Here is a 15,775-nt window from a genome sequence, read left to right on the forward strand (position 1 = left end):
CCTTAATCTTCCTGCCTCTGTCTGATGCATGCTGGGATTACAGGCTCATGTTCCTGTCCGGGCCAGAGAGACCACTCACTAGAAAGCCCTCTGTAGCAACAGCACTTAAGAAGGAGTTATGTCTTAACAGGTCACCCCTGCTTAAATTGATTTCTATAATTGATATGCCTTCTGTAGTGTCCTAAGGATCTGGATCTGGATCTGAATTTTGATCTTTCTTGTTATCTCTGGGACCTAAGTAGTGCTATTGACCTTTAAATGACCTTAATGACCTTAAAATCCCACTTCTTTATTTTAAAAACTAATTCATTACTTTTTTTTTTAGACGAGGTTTTACTATATTGCCCTGGATGGCCTGAAACTTATTATATGGACCAAGCTGGCCTTGAACTCACAGAGATCCTCCTGCATCTGCTTCCTGAGTGCTAGGTTTAAAGGCACAAGCCCAATTTTTCTATTTTAAAGATTCCAGGGTTATGTAAATATGGGTTTTTGTTATTAGTAGAAGGTATTGCAGGACTGGGGGATGTGGGGGTGAGAAATGGACTCTGCCCATATTTCCCTGCTGCTCCGAAATGCTTAGAACTCTGGCTTCTTACCTCAGAGGAGAGAGAGACTGCTGTTCATTCTCCATACTTACTTCATTGTTTCTGGTCCATCCTCCTCCTCTCCTGAACAGATTCCTGTGTTATCAGTGACCATCCCAAGATACAGATCAAGAACTCTACTTTCTGTATGACTGCCTATCCGAACTTGACAATGGTTAACTTCACCAGCCAGGCCAATAAGACATTTGTCAGCGGGAGTGAAGAGTACTTCAAGTAAGCTGGCTGGGTCTGGGGAAGCTCTACAATAAGCAAGCCCTGAAGATGGTTTGCAGACCAGAGCTGTGAGGTGGGAGGGGTGGGTGGTCCCCCCTTTGTGCTCTCTTGTTGATGTCAGTGATCAGAAAGGGAGATTGTGTCTAGTTGGGCTTCCAAAAGCCATGTGCCGTGCACTGTGGTCCTGCACATGAGGGATGACTAAATGACACAGGTAAGAACAAGATTGGTACTGTGGCAATCTATCATGTTGATAAGAAGTGAGTGCTAACCTTGACTCCTGTGGTCCAGCAGACATCTGCTGGCCAGGTCACTCTGTCCACCTGCACTTGACCTCCAGGCAAGAGAAGTTAAAAGTAAGAAAATCATTAAGGTCAGGCATTCAGTTTCAAGGAAGAAACAGACTTTCTTCCATCCTTTCCTCCCTCCCTTTCTTCCTCCCTCCCTTCTTTCTTCCCTCCCTCTTTCCCTCCTTTCCTCTCTCTCTCTCTCCCTTTGTCCCTCCTTCCTCCTTCCCTCCTTCCTTCCCTCATCTCTCCTTTCCTTCCTCCATCTCCCTTTCCTTCCTTTTCTCTCTTTATCCTCCCTTCCATCATTTTCTTCTTCCTCCTTTTCTTCCTTCCTGTTTCTTCCCTTCCTTTCTTTCCAGAAAGAGATTCTTTCTGTAACTCTGACTGGCTTGGACTCACCATGTTGTCCAGCCTAGTTTTGAACTTACAAGAATTTTCTTGCTTCAGTCTTTCTGGGGCTGGTATCACAGGCACAAGGCCCCATGCCTGTCTGAGTTTTGTCCTTTCTCTGTGTCCATTGTTGAATGCTGGCAATGTGGTTCAGGATTCCTAAAAGACCCTCAGCTGTAAGTGTACTTGTTGAAATGTTTGTGGAGGGGTTGCAGTGTACCCACTTCATGGAGGGGAAAACAATGTGGTCCAGCCAAGCCGAGCTCCTACATTCATATGCACTCTGGTGTGAGCAGGATTGTAAGTGAGTGAAATTATAAAATGGCGGGGGATGGGCTGAGGCAAGCTAAAGGGGCACCTTCAGGGAGCTGGGGTGCTCAGACCCACTTGAGCTATTTTGAGGCGATATGAGCCAGTGCTGTTGGAATCTCATGCAGCCCCGTCTTGAGCTCTCTATGTAGTCCACTGATGGATATAGTCCACCGTAAATCCTCCTGTCCCCATCCCTCAATGCTGGGATTGCAGGCTTGCACCATCACCCTGTTCACACAGTGCTGGAGATTAAAAGCAGGATTGCATTTGTGCCAGGCAAGCACTCTACAGAGAGTACTTTCATATTTAACCAATGTCAGCCTCAGAGCATGCCCAGTACAGCCTGAACTACAATGCAGAGGTACACTTTAAGTGACTGCTTTCTGCCTCTCCTGCTTTGTAAAGTTGAGAAGTACAATAGTGCTTCAGTAAGGAAAAGCCTGACATCATTCTATCATTCTTGACAAGTCAGACTTTCTTCTTCTTCCTCTTCCTCTTCCTCTTCCTCTTCCTCTTCCTCTTCCTCTTCCTCTCCCTCTCCCTCTCCCTCTCCCTCTCCCTCTCCCTCTCCTCCTCCTCCTCCTCCTCCTCCTCCTCCTCCTCCTTCTCCTTCTCCTCCTTCTCCTTCTCCCCCTCCTCCTCCCCCTCCTCCTCCTTTTCCTCCTCCTCCTTTGTCTTTAAAAAAAGAAGGTTTATTTTATTTATTTGTGTGTGTGTGTGTGTGTGTGTGTGTGTGTATGCATGTGTGGCTATAGATAAACCTGAAGAAGCTGGAAGGGGGTATTAGATCCCTCAAAGCTGGAGTTTTGAGTATTTGTGGGCTGCTGGGCTCCTCACCTTGGTGCTGGCATCCAGACTCCTCTCCTCAGGATTATGCAGTCAGTACTCTAACCACTGAGCAACCCCCAGCCCCACTTCAGAATTTCTATTATACATCTTTCATTTTGTTTATTTACTTTTTTTTGAGAGAGAGTGTCAAGTTCAGGCTGGGCTTGAACTTACTATACAGCTGAGAATGACCTTTAAACTCCTGATCCTCCTGCCTCCACATCCTGAGTATTGAGGTTACAGTTGTGCTTTTTGTGTGGCAACTCCAAATGATGGTGCCAATTGTTTTTCACAAAATCAATCACATTTGACCTTCCAGTTCAGTTAAAGAGATCAGCAAATGCTCAGTAGACAGCCTTAGGCAAGAGCCAAACCCACCAATCTCTTTAGCCTGCTTGAAGAGGTTCCCTGCTCAGAGGCTGTGGGAGGTGCTGGGCGTGTTTACATTTGTAGGTTCTGATGCTCTGATGCAAGGTTGAAGCTTGCAGATCTTCACTTCTTCTCTTCTTCCTCCCTCCCTCCCTCCCTCCCTCCCTCCCTCCCTCCCTCCCTCCCCTACCCCTCCCTCCCTCTCTTCTTCCATCTCCACCTGATTTTTAGGTATTTTGTACTGAAGATTTCTGCAGGGATTGAATATCCGGGTGAGATCCGGTGGCCCTTGGCCTTCTGCCTTTTCCTGGCTTGGGTGATTGTGTATGCATCGCTGGCGAAAGGAATTAAGACATCAGGAAAGGTAAGAACTTGGCTTTATCTGAGCTCTCTTCCCCCTACCCACCACAGCTTGCTCCTCTTCTGCCTTCTTTGAGACTGGGTTACTCTTCCCACAGCCTTCAGGTCCCTGAGGGCTTCTCATGGTGTTTGTTGTGTAAGGTTGTCTCCACTTGAGACTTGAAACTTGGCAGAGCTTTTGATTTACTCTTAACGTTTATTTTTTCCCCACCAGCTAATAAAAAGCCAATGTTCTCATCTTAGCTATTTTAGAGGACTTCTGTCTAATCAGTTTGAAGGTGAAGGATGTTGGGCTGACAGGTGTTTAAGGCCCTCTAGTTCCAACATTGTTCTGTCTTAGCATTGCCAACGGAGCTATTAGGCCCATGCTTCTCTAAAATCTGTTTACTAACCTGTAAAATAGGAGCTGGGATTGAGGCTGGAGTACCCCACTAGCTCAGGATGAATGCTATGTGGGCTATAGGAAGATGCAGGATGCTGAAGGGACCACATAGCGACGTCCAGGGTCACCTGTGGCTTTCCTGATGTCTTTGCCTCACATGGATTGGACTTGAGCTGAATGGCAGCTCCATCTTCTAAGGATGCTTAGCACAACCAGCCAAGAATCTGCTCGGAAAAAGTCCCACAGGCTAGAGATGGAGATGATGTGGCTTGACTAGAGTCCAGTGGAAAGGAAGCAATCACTTCCTAGCTGTGTAACTTTGGCAAGCTAGTAAACCTTGGGAATGTGTTTCTTAATCCTTAATCCCCTAACCTGGGGATGTTAGCCCATACCCTGTAGGATTGCCATAGGGGGTAAGAATGCATGTAGTCTGGAGCTGGTAGGCTTGTCACTGACAGCTGCCACACTAATCCTGGTTCACTGAGGAAAGTTTCCAATCAAAAATCAGTGGAGACGACTCCCCCTACCCCCAAAATGAGGACTGCTGCCAGAAATGATGAACTTAAGTTTCTTATTCTTTCCTGGGTTGTACTGATATGAATCAAAGATATTTGAGAGCCAGAGAAAATGTGGGACTGGGTTGTTCATTTGTGTTTGGCTCCTTTACAATGGACATTCCACAAGCAAGGCCCCGTCCAACAGAGATGCCTCTTTCCCTGCAGTGATGTGAGCTCTGTTCCTCTAGTGCAGGACCTGAGGGGACAAAGTTGGCCCTTTGGAGACACGGCCTTTGAGCTGGTAGAACGCCACAGGTGATCAGTAGGCAGCCTGAAGGGCCTGAAGGTCACAGGCAGATAGCCTGGATCCTGGGGCTGCTCTGCTTGCAAGTTCAAGCAGTACAGTGAAGCTAACCTAATTAGCTGTCTGTGTGGGGCCCCTGCTGTGAGGAGGGTGCCTGCAAGGGCCAGGTGAGCCAGTCATCATTCTCCCTGCCAAGCGTGATTCATTACTGATCACAGTCGGTTCTAACCGGCCATATGAAACAGGCAGAAGCCCGACTGACCCAGGTAAGCAGCTCTTCGCTCACATTTGAGATATAAGCCAAATATTTCTCTCTCGCCTTCTCGGTTCACCAGGAGCAAAGGAACTGGGCCACCTACACATGGGGCCATGCACAGGGGGAGGTGAGAAAGTACCCGAGATGTGAATTTAAGGAGACACTCACACTGGCTTGTAGGTCCCTGCAAGTGGCACCTCCTGAAGGCATGCGTCCTAGACACCTCCGTTGCCTACTGTTAGCACCCAGCCCCTGTTTCTGGTCTGTCAGCTCACAGAATGACCCTAATGGAAATAATGGCTTTGGAGTGGCTTCAGGTTTGGATCTTGGTTCAAGCTGGAAGTCCATGAATGAAATATTTAATCCTCAGCTTCTTTCTTTGCAAAATAAGACTCATCTCACAACAGCCATGTGGAGACAGCTGGCTCAGCTGACTGGGCTGATGCCAAGTGAGAGAGAGGGGTCTTGATGGGTCCCCCTATAGGCCTCCATGGACTTGGAAGTCTCTTCTCCTCTCTGGTCCTCCTATAGGCTTTCCTTCCATCAGCCCTGGGTCAGGTGTCCTCTGTTGCTCCTTCCCTGATGAAGTGAGCCTGGCTGTGACCATGCCTTGCTGGGTAGCAGCTCCTCTTCCAGTCTCATCTCACGGCTGGGAGGTCAGTCTGGCTAGCCTGAAGAAGAGCGATTTTTTTTGTCTCAAGGTGTCAGATGTCCTTGGGTTTTGGAATGTCTGTGTGCAGGTGCAGTCTTCACTTTCCTTCAGACTTTAAGAGGAGAGAAGCAAGTCTGGAGATGTAGAAGGGTGTCCTAGTTAGGGTTACTTTCCATTGCTGTGGAGAGACACTATGACCAAGGCAGCTCTTATAAAGGACAACATTTAATTGGTGCTGGCTTACAGGTTCAGAGGTTCAGTCTATTATCATCAAGGCGGGAGCATAGCAGCATCCAGGTAGGACACGGGGCTGGAGGAATTGAAAGTTCTACATCTTTCCAAAGTCAAACAGGAGAAGACTGGCTCCCAAGCAGCTAAAAGGAGGGTCTCAAAGCCCATCCCTACAGTGACATACTTCCTTCAACAAGGCCACACCTACTTCAACAAGGCCATGCCTCTCAATACTGCCATTCCATGGGCCAAGCATATTCAAACCACCACAGAGGAGCTGGCTGTGGGCACTACCTCATCTCTGGGACCAGAAGGAGGTGCCACTTGCAGGGACCTAATATTGCATGGGTCAGAGGAGAGGCATCATGGTCAGTGTAGTGGTAGAGGGGGAAAGAGGTGGCCAGACCCTTCTGGGCTGGAGCCAGAGAATGAGAGCTTGGCTTTGAGTGGCAGGGTGTTTCAGTGATTGACAGGTTACCTTTGTGGTCCTAGGCAGGCTCTCAATCCTCTTCCATTTTGATTGTCCCATCATACTCCTCCAGTACTCTGTGAGGATCATGTAGCTATTACCACCTGCAGGTATTGGTACTTACATCCAGAGAGGTTTAGTGACTTCTCAAAGTGACCTAGCTCGTAAGTGGAGGAGTCAGGATTTGAACTCCAGACCCTATTACTGTGGAGCTAAGCAGGCACAGTTTGCCACCCCTGTTGGTATTCCTTCAAGGCTCTGTCCAACAGTCCTTTTTATAGCAAGCCAGGCCTACCTGGCTGCCCACTATCTACCAAATCTCAGTATCAACCCCTTCCTTCGCCTTGAGGCTTGATTGACAGGAAAGAAAGTAACTTATCCTCATCTAATACATCCCTAAGTTCTGCTAATGTTTTCTCCAGATGTTCCTTTACTCAGTCCCTCCATCTCCTTCAGAAGCTACAACTATGCTTGCACTTTGGGCCTCCCATGCTCTGACTTCCTCCAGCACCTCTAGCCGCCCATCTCTCCAGTCTTGGCCTTCTGCCATCCTAGCAGTGAGCAGGAAGAGCATCACTTTCTAGTTCCTGCCTCCCCCACCCTCTTCCCTCCTCCCCCTTACCAGCTTGCCTGGACTCTTTGAGATTGCCTTCCTGCTCTAAGACCCATGAATCCTTCAGACACTCCCAGACTGGGCACTGCATACTTCCCTTGAGTCCCACAAGTTTCCTATTGCTGACTGCTCAGTCCTTATTCAGATCCTGAGTCTTTTCCATTATGTACCCCGTCTCTGTATAGCAGAGCCAGTTCACCAGAAGCCCTCCATATATGCCTGTGAAACTTAGGCATATTTAATGATCCTCTATGGTCAGTTCCTGTGCCTGCTTCCACACAGCAGCTTGTATAATCCTATGTGTTGTTTTAGGACAGGTGCTCTGTACCCATATTACAGGTATATAAACTGAGGTTCAGAGGCCTTCCGAGCTTGCCCAAGGTCACACTTCAGTATCAGAGATAGGATACCATTTGAGTAGGAATGTGTCTAATTTTAGAATCACAATCTCTTCACCCTGTGAGGCCATTTTACCTAGGCAGTCTGTATAAGCCAGGATGGTATGTATAAGTCAAAGTGTTTTAACTCTAATGGTGAAATTCGGGCCCTCCAGCAGAGATGGGGTAGAGATTTTGGAGAACATAGCACAGAGCCTCCCACTCCATCTCTGGCTTCTTGCATGTTGATCACTTGGTAGCTGGGCAGGGGGACATCTTCTCCGGGTCTCCTGTGTCCTGGCTGCCTCACCCCAAAGCCTTAGGCCTCCTCGCTGGATGCTTTCTTCACCATGAGGCTTGATTGACAGGACAGGAACGCGAGTACCCTCTGTTCTTCTCCATCTGACCTTGGCCCCAGTGTCTTTTGTGGGTCTCTAGCACTGTCAGAGCTTGGGGAGACCTCACTGTTGGACTAGGGAACTGTGCCTGCTCAGCTACACATTAGCAGTGTTTAGGGTGACAGGTCCCCTGCCACCTCAGCTCAGTGATATCCTCAGGGATGCTGACCTCTTGCCTCTCTATCCTTTTGCTCTGTAGGTGGTATACTTCACAGCCACGTTCCCTTACGTTGTACTGGTCATCCTCCTTATTCGGGGAGTCACCCTGCCTGGAGCTGGAGCTGGCATCTGGTACTTCATCACACCTAAGTGGGAAAAACTCACGGATGCCACGGTGGGCTCATTACTCTGTTTATAGTGGACCGGAGGCAGGGGTGATGTGTGTGTGTGTGTGTAAGAGAGAGAGAGAGAGAGAGAGAGAGAGAGAGAGAGAGAGAGAGAGAAGGAGGAGGAGGAGGAGGAGGGGGGGAGGGAGGGAGGGAGGGAGGGAGAGAGAGAGAGAGAGAGAGAGAGAGAGAGAGAGAGAGAGAGAGAGCGAGCGCGAGAGCATTTAGGGTAGACCACTCTCCTGAATGTGGAGAAGCTGGAGCCAATGTCCCTTCCCCCTCGGGGTCCCCATGGCTACATCTTCAGGTCTGGGAGACCTTGGTGTGCTAGGATGGTGATCAGGCAACTGAGTGCTTTCAGATTCTGAAGTAGTGGCTCTCCATCTGCAGTTGCAGTCTAGGCCTAATGAAGGCAGGGGTCCTTTGATAGCTTTGGGCCACTACACATCACTTATTCGTCACTAAGTATAGCGCGTTGGAAGCAGAATGTTGCTGGCTGGCAAATCAGAGCACAAGCAGATCTTTGATTTTAAAGGCCCCAGACACATTTGAATATTTCCTGAACCCAGATGTGGGGCCAGAAGATACTTGAACTCTCTCTGTGGGCTAGGTGTATGGACATCACACTCTAAAAAACTCACTCTCTCACACACCCCTCCCTATGAAGGGTGAGTGTGTAACTGCAGATGAATATTGAAAACTGCTTTTCCAAGGGTACATCAAAAACTCATGGCAAGGATTGAGTTTGGCTGCACATACCACAAAGAGTCCAGGTAATGGCAGCATAAACAAGATAACAGTTGATGTCACTCTTGTGGTTGCTGGTCGAAGGCCAGTCCAACCTTTTGTGACATCACGAAGGATCAAGGGTCTGGTCTGTCCTCATCACCATCCTTAGCATTAGACCCCCAGATCTGCTGCAGCACCCACCATCACACCATCATTCCAGGCAGCAAAGGTGTGAGAGCCGAGGCAGAGAGAGGCAGCCTTCCTCTTTTGAGGAGCAGAGACTGCAGAGCTTCCACATAATAATTTATCTTCACATAATTGGCCAGAGACTTCCCTGATGGAGAAGCTGGACACAACACTGATATTGTTTCAACTGATCAAAGCATTGTCTCAACCAATCAAAGCATTGTTTCAACCAATCAAAGCATTGTTTCAACCGATCAAAGCATTGTCTCAACCAATCAAAGCATTGTTTCAACCGATCAAAGCATTGTCTTGTCTGAGCAGACAAGAATTGGTGCTGGGTGGATGTGGGTTTTAACCAGTCTCACACTTGAAATCTACCTTAGCATTATTTCAAGTACACTAAAAATTTTATTACACATTTGTTTCTATGCACTTCTCTCTCTCTGTCTCTGTCTCTCTCTTTCTGTCTCTGTCTCTCTCTTTCTCTGTCTCTCTGTCTCTGTCTCTCTCTTTCTCTGTCTCTGTCTCTCTGTCTGTCTCTCTGTCTGTCTCTCTGTCTGTCTCTCTCTCTGTCTCTCTCTGTCTCTCTCTCTGTGTTTGTGTGTGTGTGTGTTTAGGTCAGAAAGCAAGCTTTGGGAGTCTTTTGGGAAAACAAATTTGGGAGTTTCTGCTTTGTTTGTCCTAGTCCCCAGTTATTGCTGCAGGTGACTTTAAGTACCAAATTTTTCACTAGCCACCTTAAGGTCAATTTCAAGATATGATTATATTGATGAAGATAGGTCTGTTGTAGATACCATATATACAGTGTGCAAAGGCTTGAGTGACCTGGAACTTTTTGATGGTGGCCAGCAAGAGTCACTCTCTCAGGCCAAGCTCAGGAGGAAGGTGGCCTTGTGAAGTCTGTCCACTTTGTTGCCACTCTTCTCAAGAGTGTGGAAGCTCAGGTTCTGGCAATTGTCATAGGCATAAGACTGTCAATTAAAATGGGTTTTTGTTTTGAATCCGTGACTATATTTCAGTGTCACAGATTGTTCTTTTAGATTGTGCTTTTAAAGATGTCTGTCATCCTATTCTGTCTGGCGTGATGTGGTGGGACATGTAACCTGGATGCAAAGGTAGATTTCTAGTGTGAGGCTGGTAAAGCCGATATCCATCCAGCAGCCATTTTCCTCGCCCACTCAGAAAGTCTGCACATAGATTATCCCAATCCCTCCTAGGATTACACAGAGTTAGAATCTCCCAGCAAAATCCTGCCTGGGCTTCAGGCACAAGAGAGGTACGGATTCCATTTGTGCACTCACAGCTCTCTTGTCCCAGTCACCTTCAATTCACGTGGGAAGGTGCCATGATGTCAAGTTTGTCACCGGAGGCTGGACTCTCTCGGTGACCTGACTCTCCTTCTTCTTCCCAGGTGTGGAAGGATGCTGCCACTCAGATTTTCTTCTCCCTGTCTGCGGCCTGGGGAGGGCTCATCACTCTTTCTTCTTACAACAAATTCCACAACAACTGCTACAGGTATGTGCGGACATCCGATCCAGAGGCTGTGCAAACATCCGGTCCAGAGGCTACAGGCCAGCAAACAGAGCAAAACAAAGCCTCAGCCCACACCCAAGGCAGTGTTAGAGTCACGATGGGCTCAGGAGTGCTGGCTAATGCCTGGTCACTCACTTCTTCATCTCAGCTGACCCCACTGACCAAGGCTCGGAGTGGAGACTCAGTGGTTACCTACAGGATGCAGTGTGTCCTTGGAAAAGGTCACTGTGGCTGGCTGTGTCCTGTAGAAGCCCATGTATACAGTCATGGAATACTCAGGTGTGCAGTAAGGTCACTGATGACTTGATTTCAAGAAGGAAAGACAGCCTGATGCAGAGGAAGGGACAGCATGGAGCTAGGGGGCATTTGAGGATAGTTTTCCCATGTGCTACAAATGCAAGGATGCAGCCCTTTTGGACATCTGTTTTCTCATCTATAGAGCACAGAGTACAATGTCTTGTGAGTAAGAGGTGATGCATGCAGTTATCGAGGGTATTTTGGACATAGTAGGTCATCGGTAAACAACAGTAGTTACTGTCATCATTCAGAATCAACGTGCCATAATTTAGCCCATAATTTCCTTGAAGGACAGGCTCAGATGCCAGATTCAGGTATTTGAACAGTTTTGGTCACACTGCTCAACAGCTACTGAGGCCAACTGGTCTGAAGACCATCAGCAGGCAAAGAATTGCTGTGTGCTCACAAGAAGTGAGGCTACATGGCATAGGAGCTAGGCTGAGAGCTAGAGAGTTATTCAAATTCTGTTTTACTACCAAGTAATCTATGGATGCCCCCTTGCCTCCATTTGCTCTTCTGGTAGCATACGGGTTTACAGGACAGATGTTTTCTTCACACTGGCTCTGTGCAGGGCCTAGTGAGGGGCACAGTCCCCATGTTCACAGCCCCAGAATGAGAGAGGTGAAGTCATTGCCACCATTACAGTACAGGAAGGGAACTGAACTACTCAGGGTCATTTTAGGTTATACATGAACCAGGCATGGAGATTGTAAGGTCAGGCTTGAACGGGTAATTAGGTCATAGGAACTACCACAGGAAACTTGCTTTCACTCAAAATTGCAAGTGGTTGCTACCAACAAAGAGGGGGGTAGGGGTGTTGAGGAAGGGAAGGAGGAAGGGAAGGAGGAAGGGAGGAGGAAGAGGAGGAAGAAGGCCAGGATTTTAATGTATGTCCAATGCTCCTTCCTTCTTTCTGTGACTTCACATTTGAGCCTTGGGTAGGCTGTGAACCCCTGGCTCTGTTACCAGCTGAATGCTCTAGAACAGTGGTCCTCAACCTTCCTAATGCTATGACCTTTTAATACAATTCCTCATGTTGTAGTGACCCTCAACTGTAAACATTTTTTAGTTGTTGTGGTGGTTTGAATATGCTTGGCTCATGAGAAGTGGTACTATTAGGAGTGTGGCCTTGTTAGAGTAGATGTGGCCTTGGTGGAGGAAGTACATTACTGAGGGGGTGGGCTTTGAAGCTCTGCCCAGTGTGGAAGAGTCAGTTTTTTCTTGGTTGCCTTCTGACCAATTTATGGAACTCTCAGCATCTCCAGCACCATGCCTGCCTAGATGCTGCTATGCTTCCTGCCATAATGATAATGGACTGAATCTCTAAACCTGTAAGCCGACCCCAATTAAATGTTGTCCTTTGTAAGAGTTGCCTTGGTCATGGTGTCTTTTCATGCAATAAAACCTTAATCAAAACTAAAGTTGGTACCAGGGAGTTGGGTGTTGCTGTGATAGGCCTGGCCATGTTTTTGTTTGGAGGAATGTGGATTTTGAGACTTGGATTTGGAAAGCAGCAGAATGCTTTAAGTGAGGTTTAATGGGCCATCTTAGTAGGAATATGGAAAGCATTGGTGCTAAGAGTTCTATATCTTGTTTGGAAGGCAACCAGGAGAAAACTGATTCTTCCATCCATTCTGGGCAGAGCTTCAAAGCCCACCTGCTCAGTGATGTACTTCCTCCAACAAGGCCACACCCACTCTAACAAGGCCACACCTCCTAATAATGTCACATGCCATGAGCCAAGCATATTCAAACCACCACAATTGCTACTTCATAACTGTAATTTTGCTAGTTATGAATTGTAATGTAAATGTTTTTGGAGATAAAGATTTGCCAAAGCGGTCATGACCTACAGGCTGAGAACCACTGTTCTAGGATGAAGGCAGTGATGCCTGTCTCTGTTGCTTCTCTGGCCCTTTTAAGCCCTTTGACCCCCTAGCCCCGGGTTGCCCTCATAATTCTGATGTCATTTCAACATCCCACTGCCTTCTATTCCTCTTCCTCATACTGAATCTCAGAACTCTCCTTCGTTACTGTGAGGGCTGGATTATCTCCTATCTTGATATCATAGTCATTTTGGGCTATTATTACAAGAATACTTTACATTGGATAATTTATAAACAACAGAAGTTTATTGTTCATATTTATAGAGTTTTAGAACTCTAAGATCAAGGCGCTAGGAGATTCAGTGTCTGATGAGGTCTCTCTCCAAGTTCCTTGTTGCTGCGTATGAGTAAAGATCAACACAGTACACACCTCACAGCCTCTTTCATGAGGGCATCATCTTATTCATTGGATGAAGCCATCCTTTCAATGGCCTGCCTTATAAATGTGACCACACTGGGGATTGAGCTTCTTCATACTAATTAGGGGGAGATGTGAGCATTTAGCCACTGTGAATTAGTTCTGACCCTGTCCTAAGCATCAGGAAATAGAGTTTCCCCCAGAGGTCCCAGATGGGGCCATTATAATGTTATAACATAGAATAATATATAATATCTTTATTAATTCTATGAAAGTGTTATATATTTTGATCACATTCACTCCCTCCTCCCCTGCCTACCACCTCCTCCTCCCTACCTCCCTTTTCTTTGTGTATTTTTGTTGCTAGAAGACATTGTCTCATACCAGACCTCCTGGTCCTCTAGCTCTGACAATCTTTTTGCCCCCTCTTCTGTGATGTCTCTGAGCCTTGGGAATAAAGGTTGTGTTGTAGATTCATCAGCTGGGGAGTTGGAGACCAGCACCTCACAATCAGCCATTCTCTGCTTTCTCAGATGGTCTCCTTTGTTGAAAAAAGAAAATTCTTTACTGAGGAGTGAGAGCTACATGTTTATCTGTGGAAATGAGAGTGAGTGTTTAGATTACAGTTAGAAATTATACTGGCTTAGGAAAATAGCAGTTGAGTCTTTTGAGGCATTTTGGATTGACAGAAGGGCATCTGTGCTTGGGACTGCTTGCTTCTTTCCTTGGATGTATGTGTGTGCAGACAACATGTCCATAGGTGGTCATGCATGCACACGGGTACATAGGTACATGGCACACACTTGTCCTTCTCTGCCTCTTCCTACTCACAGAGTTCACCTAATCTCAAACTCTGGTCTCTTCCTTCCAGGGACACGTTAATTGTAACCTGCACCAATAGTGCCACTAGCATCTTTGCTGGGTTCGTCATCTTCTCTGTCATCGGCTTCATGGCCAACGAGCGCAAAGTCAACATTGAGAATGTGGCTGACCAAGGTACAGAGCAGTGGTCACCCTGCTGTTCCAGGGCAGGTTCCTGACTTGCTTTACAAGCTCCTGATTTGGTCTATCAGGAAGTTGAATGGATGGAGGTGGGGTGCTCAAGTGTCTTGACAGAGTGAGCAAGACAGACTCCATTGGGAAGCTCAACGACGAGTTAGAGACAGATCGTTTTTTGGCCTGTTCCCTCTTCCTCTGTTTCTAGCCCCCCCCCCCCCCTTTGTCTTCCTTGCTCTCTTAAACTTGCTCCAGCCTGTGTGGGTCAGGGTTGTGCCTGCTGTACCACTTAGACATGAGCAGGGGAGTCATTAGGCAGCCCACAGCCCTGCAGCTGTGCCGGTGCCCACCGTACAGTGCTGGAGAAGCTGAGCGCTGGTGCTTAATGAGCTCCAACTGGACGTCAGGGAGCCTTGTCCTTACGAAGCACTTTCCTAATTGTTAGGTCAAGTATGTTCTCAAGGCTTTCTGCTTAGTTAGCACTGCAGCCCTGCAGTTTTCTCCCCAGCGAGTGGAAAGGTTGGATGGGTGGTGGGGGTGGGAGTGTGGGATAGATGTTTACACTGCACCCAAATGATGCTAACATTTGCATAGTGCTTTTGAGTTTGTAAGGAGCTTTCATTTGAATACATTCAACTTATATTTCCAGGACAGCATTTGCAGAGGGAGCATTTGCGATTTTTTTTATTAACATTATTTCCACTCTGCCTGGTTCTATAGAAGATTAGGGTATTGCAGGTTTGTGGCCACTGGGGGCCTTCATTGTGGAGATTGCTGATTATTCTGGTCTGGACTGACCAGACATATGAGCTTCAGCATGTGGGGACTGTGACGGGAGCAAAAGAGGCATGACCCTGGGCCCCAGCCCCTCCAGTGGTGGGAGGCTTGTCTGGCAGTTGTCCTTCATGTGGCTCCCTGTGGTTTTCAGAGTCAGCACACAGCAGAGCCAAGTTCTAGAAGGTCACCTTTTTGGAGGCATGGCCCAGGCTCTTCCTGTTCACCAGGCATAATTAATCACTGCTTCCACTTGTGCCAATACAGCCTCAAAAAGCTAAAGCTCCAGCATATCCCAAGGGTATTATCTCTCCCTGGGGAGTGTGAGCCCCCAGGGATGTTCGTTCTGTATCAGTGGGCTGTGCAGTGCTTTTCCTGGCTGAGAATTTCCCCATTCTCTTCGAGGAGGCAGGAGATGCTAAGAAGGCCTTATCCTCAGGCATGGAGCCATCCCTAGCTGTTCTGTAACCTCAATTTCTTTTAGCAGAGTCACTGAGGCTGATAGTTTCTGCCCCATTTTCTAGAATATCTGAGACATTTTGGTTTCTAAAACAAGACAAAACAAAACAAAACAAAACAAACACCAAATCTATCTTGGGAATTAGTGGACGAACTGATAAAAATAGTATTTGGGGACACACAGGCCACTTAGGCTAGCTGCCCTAAGCTGTCTACTGTTCTATCCCAGTGAGGCCAGGGGAGGACAGGTACCACTAATAACCAGGTTAAATCTGTGTATCTTCTACATGCAAAACAGTAGAAATTTCTAGCATGTCCCTCTGAAATTCCCCTTTCCATAGCTGCTTACTCCCTCCGTTTTACAGAAAGAAAATCACATCTAATCGAGGCACAGGAACAATGGGGTTCATTCTCCAGGAGGGTCCCTGAGTCTTAGGACCTCTTCCAAGACCCGTTGTGGAAGTCACATGTATTCTTTAAAAAATTTTATATATTATATATTCTTATTGTCTCTTTTATTTTTGAGATTATATATAATTATATAATTTCCCCCTTCTCTTTCCTCCCATGTAGCCCTCCTTTCTCTCTTTCAAATTTATGGTTTCTTTTTATCAACTGCTATTGTATGTATACATACAGACACACAGACACACAGACACACAGACACACAGACACACAGACA

At 47.1% G+C, this 15,775-nt stretch overlaps 1 protein-coding gene across 1 annotated transcript in view; it reads left to right on the forward strand.

Annotated features, from left to right (window-relative positions):
- Nucleotides 1-15,775, forward strand: part of Slc6a5 (solute carrier family 6 member 5) — a 51,671-nt gene that overhangs the window by 16,608 nt on the left and 19,288 nt on the right. The window contains exons 6-10 of the mRNA XM_028787449.1: nt 680-821; nt 3,242-3,374; nt 7,749-7,883; nt 10,202-10,305; nt 13,736-13,860. Of these exons, the coding sequence (XP_028643282.1) occupies nt 680-821; nt 3,242-3,374; nt 7,749-7,883; nt 10,202-10,305; nt 13,736-13,860 (639 nt within the window). The remainder of the gene's footprint in view (nt 1-679; nt 822-3,241; nt 3,375-7,748; nt 7,884-10,201; nt 10,306-13,735; nt 13,861-15,775) is intronic.

Source organism: Grammomys surdaster, unplaced genomic scaffold (genome assembly GCF_004785775.1).
Source record: "Grammomys surdaster isolate TR1022 unplaced genomic scaffold, NIH_TR_1.0 125635, whole genome shotgun sequence".
Classification (NCBI taxonomy): Eukaryota; Metazoa; Chordata; class Mammalia; order Rodentia; family Muridae; genus Grammomys; species Grammomys surdaster.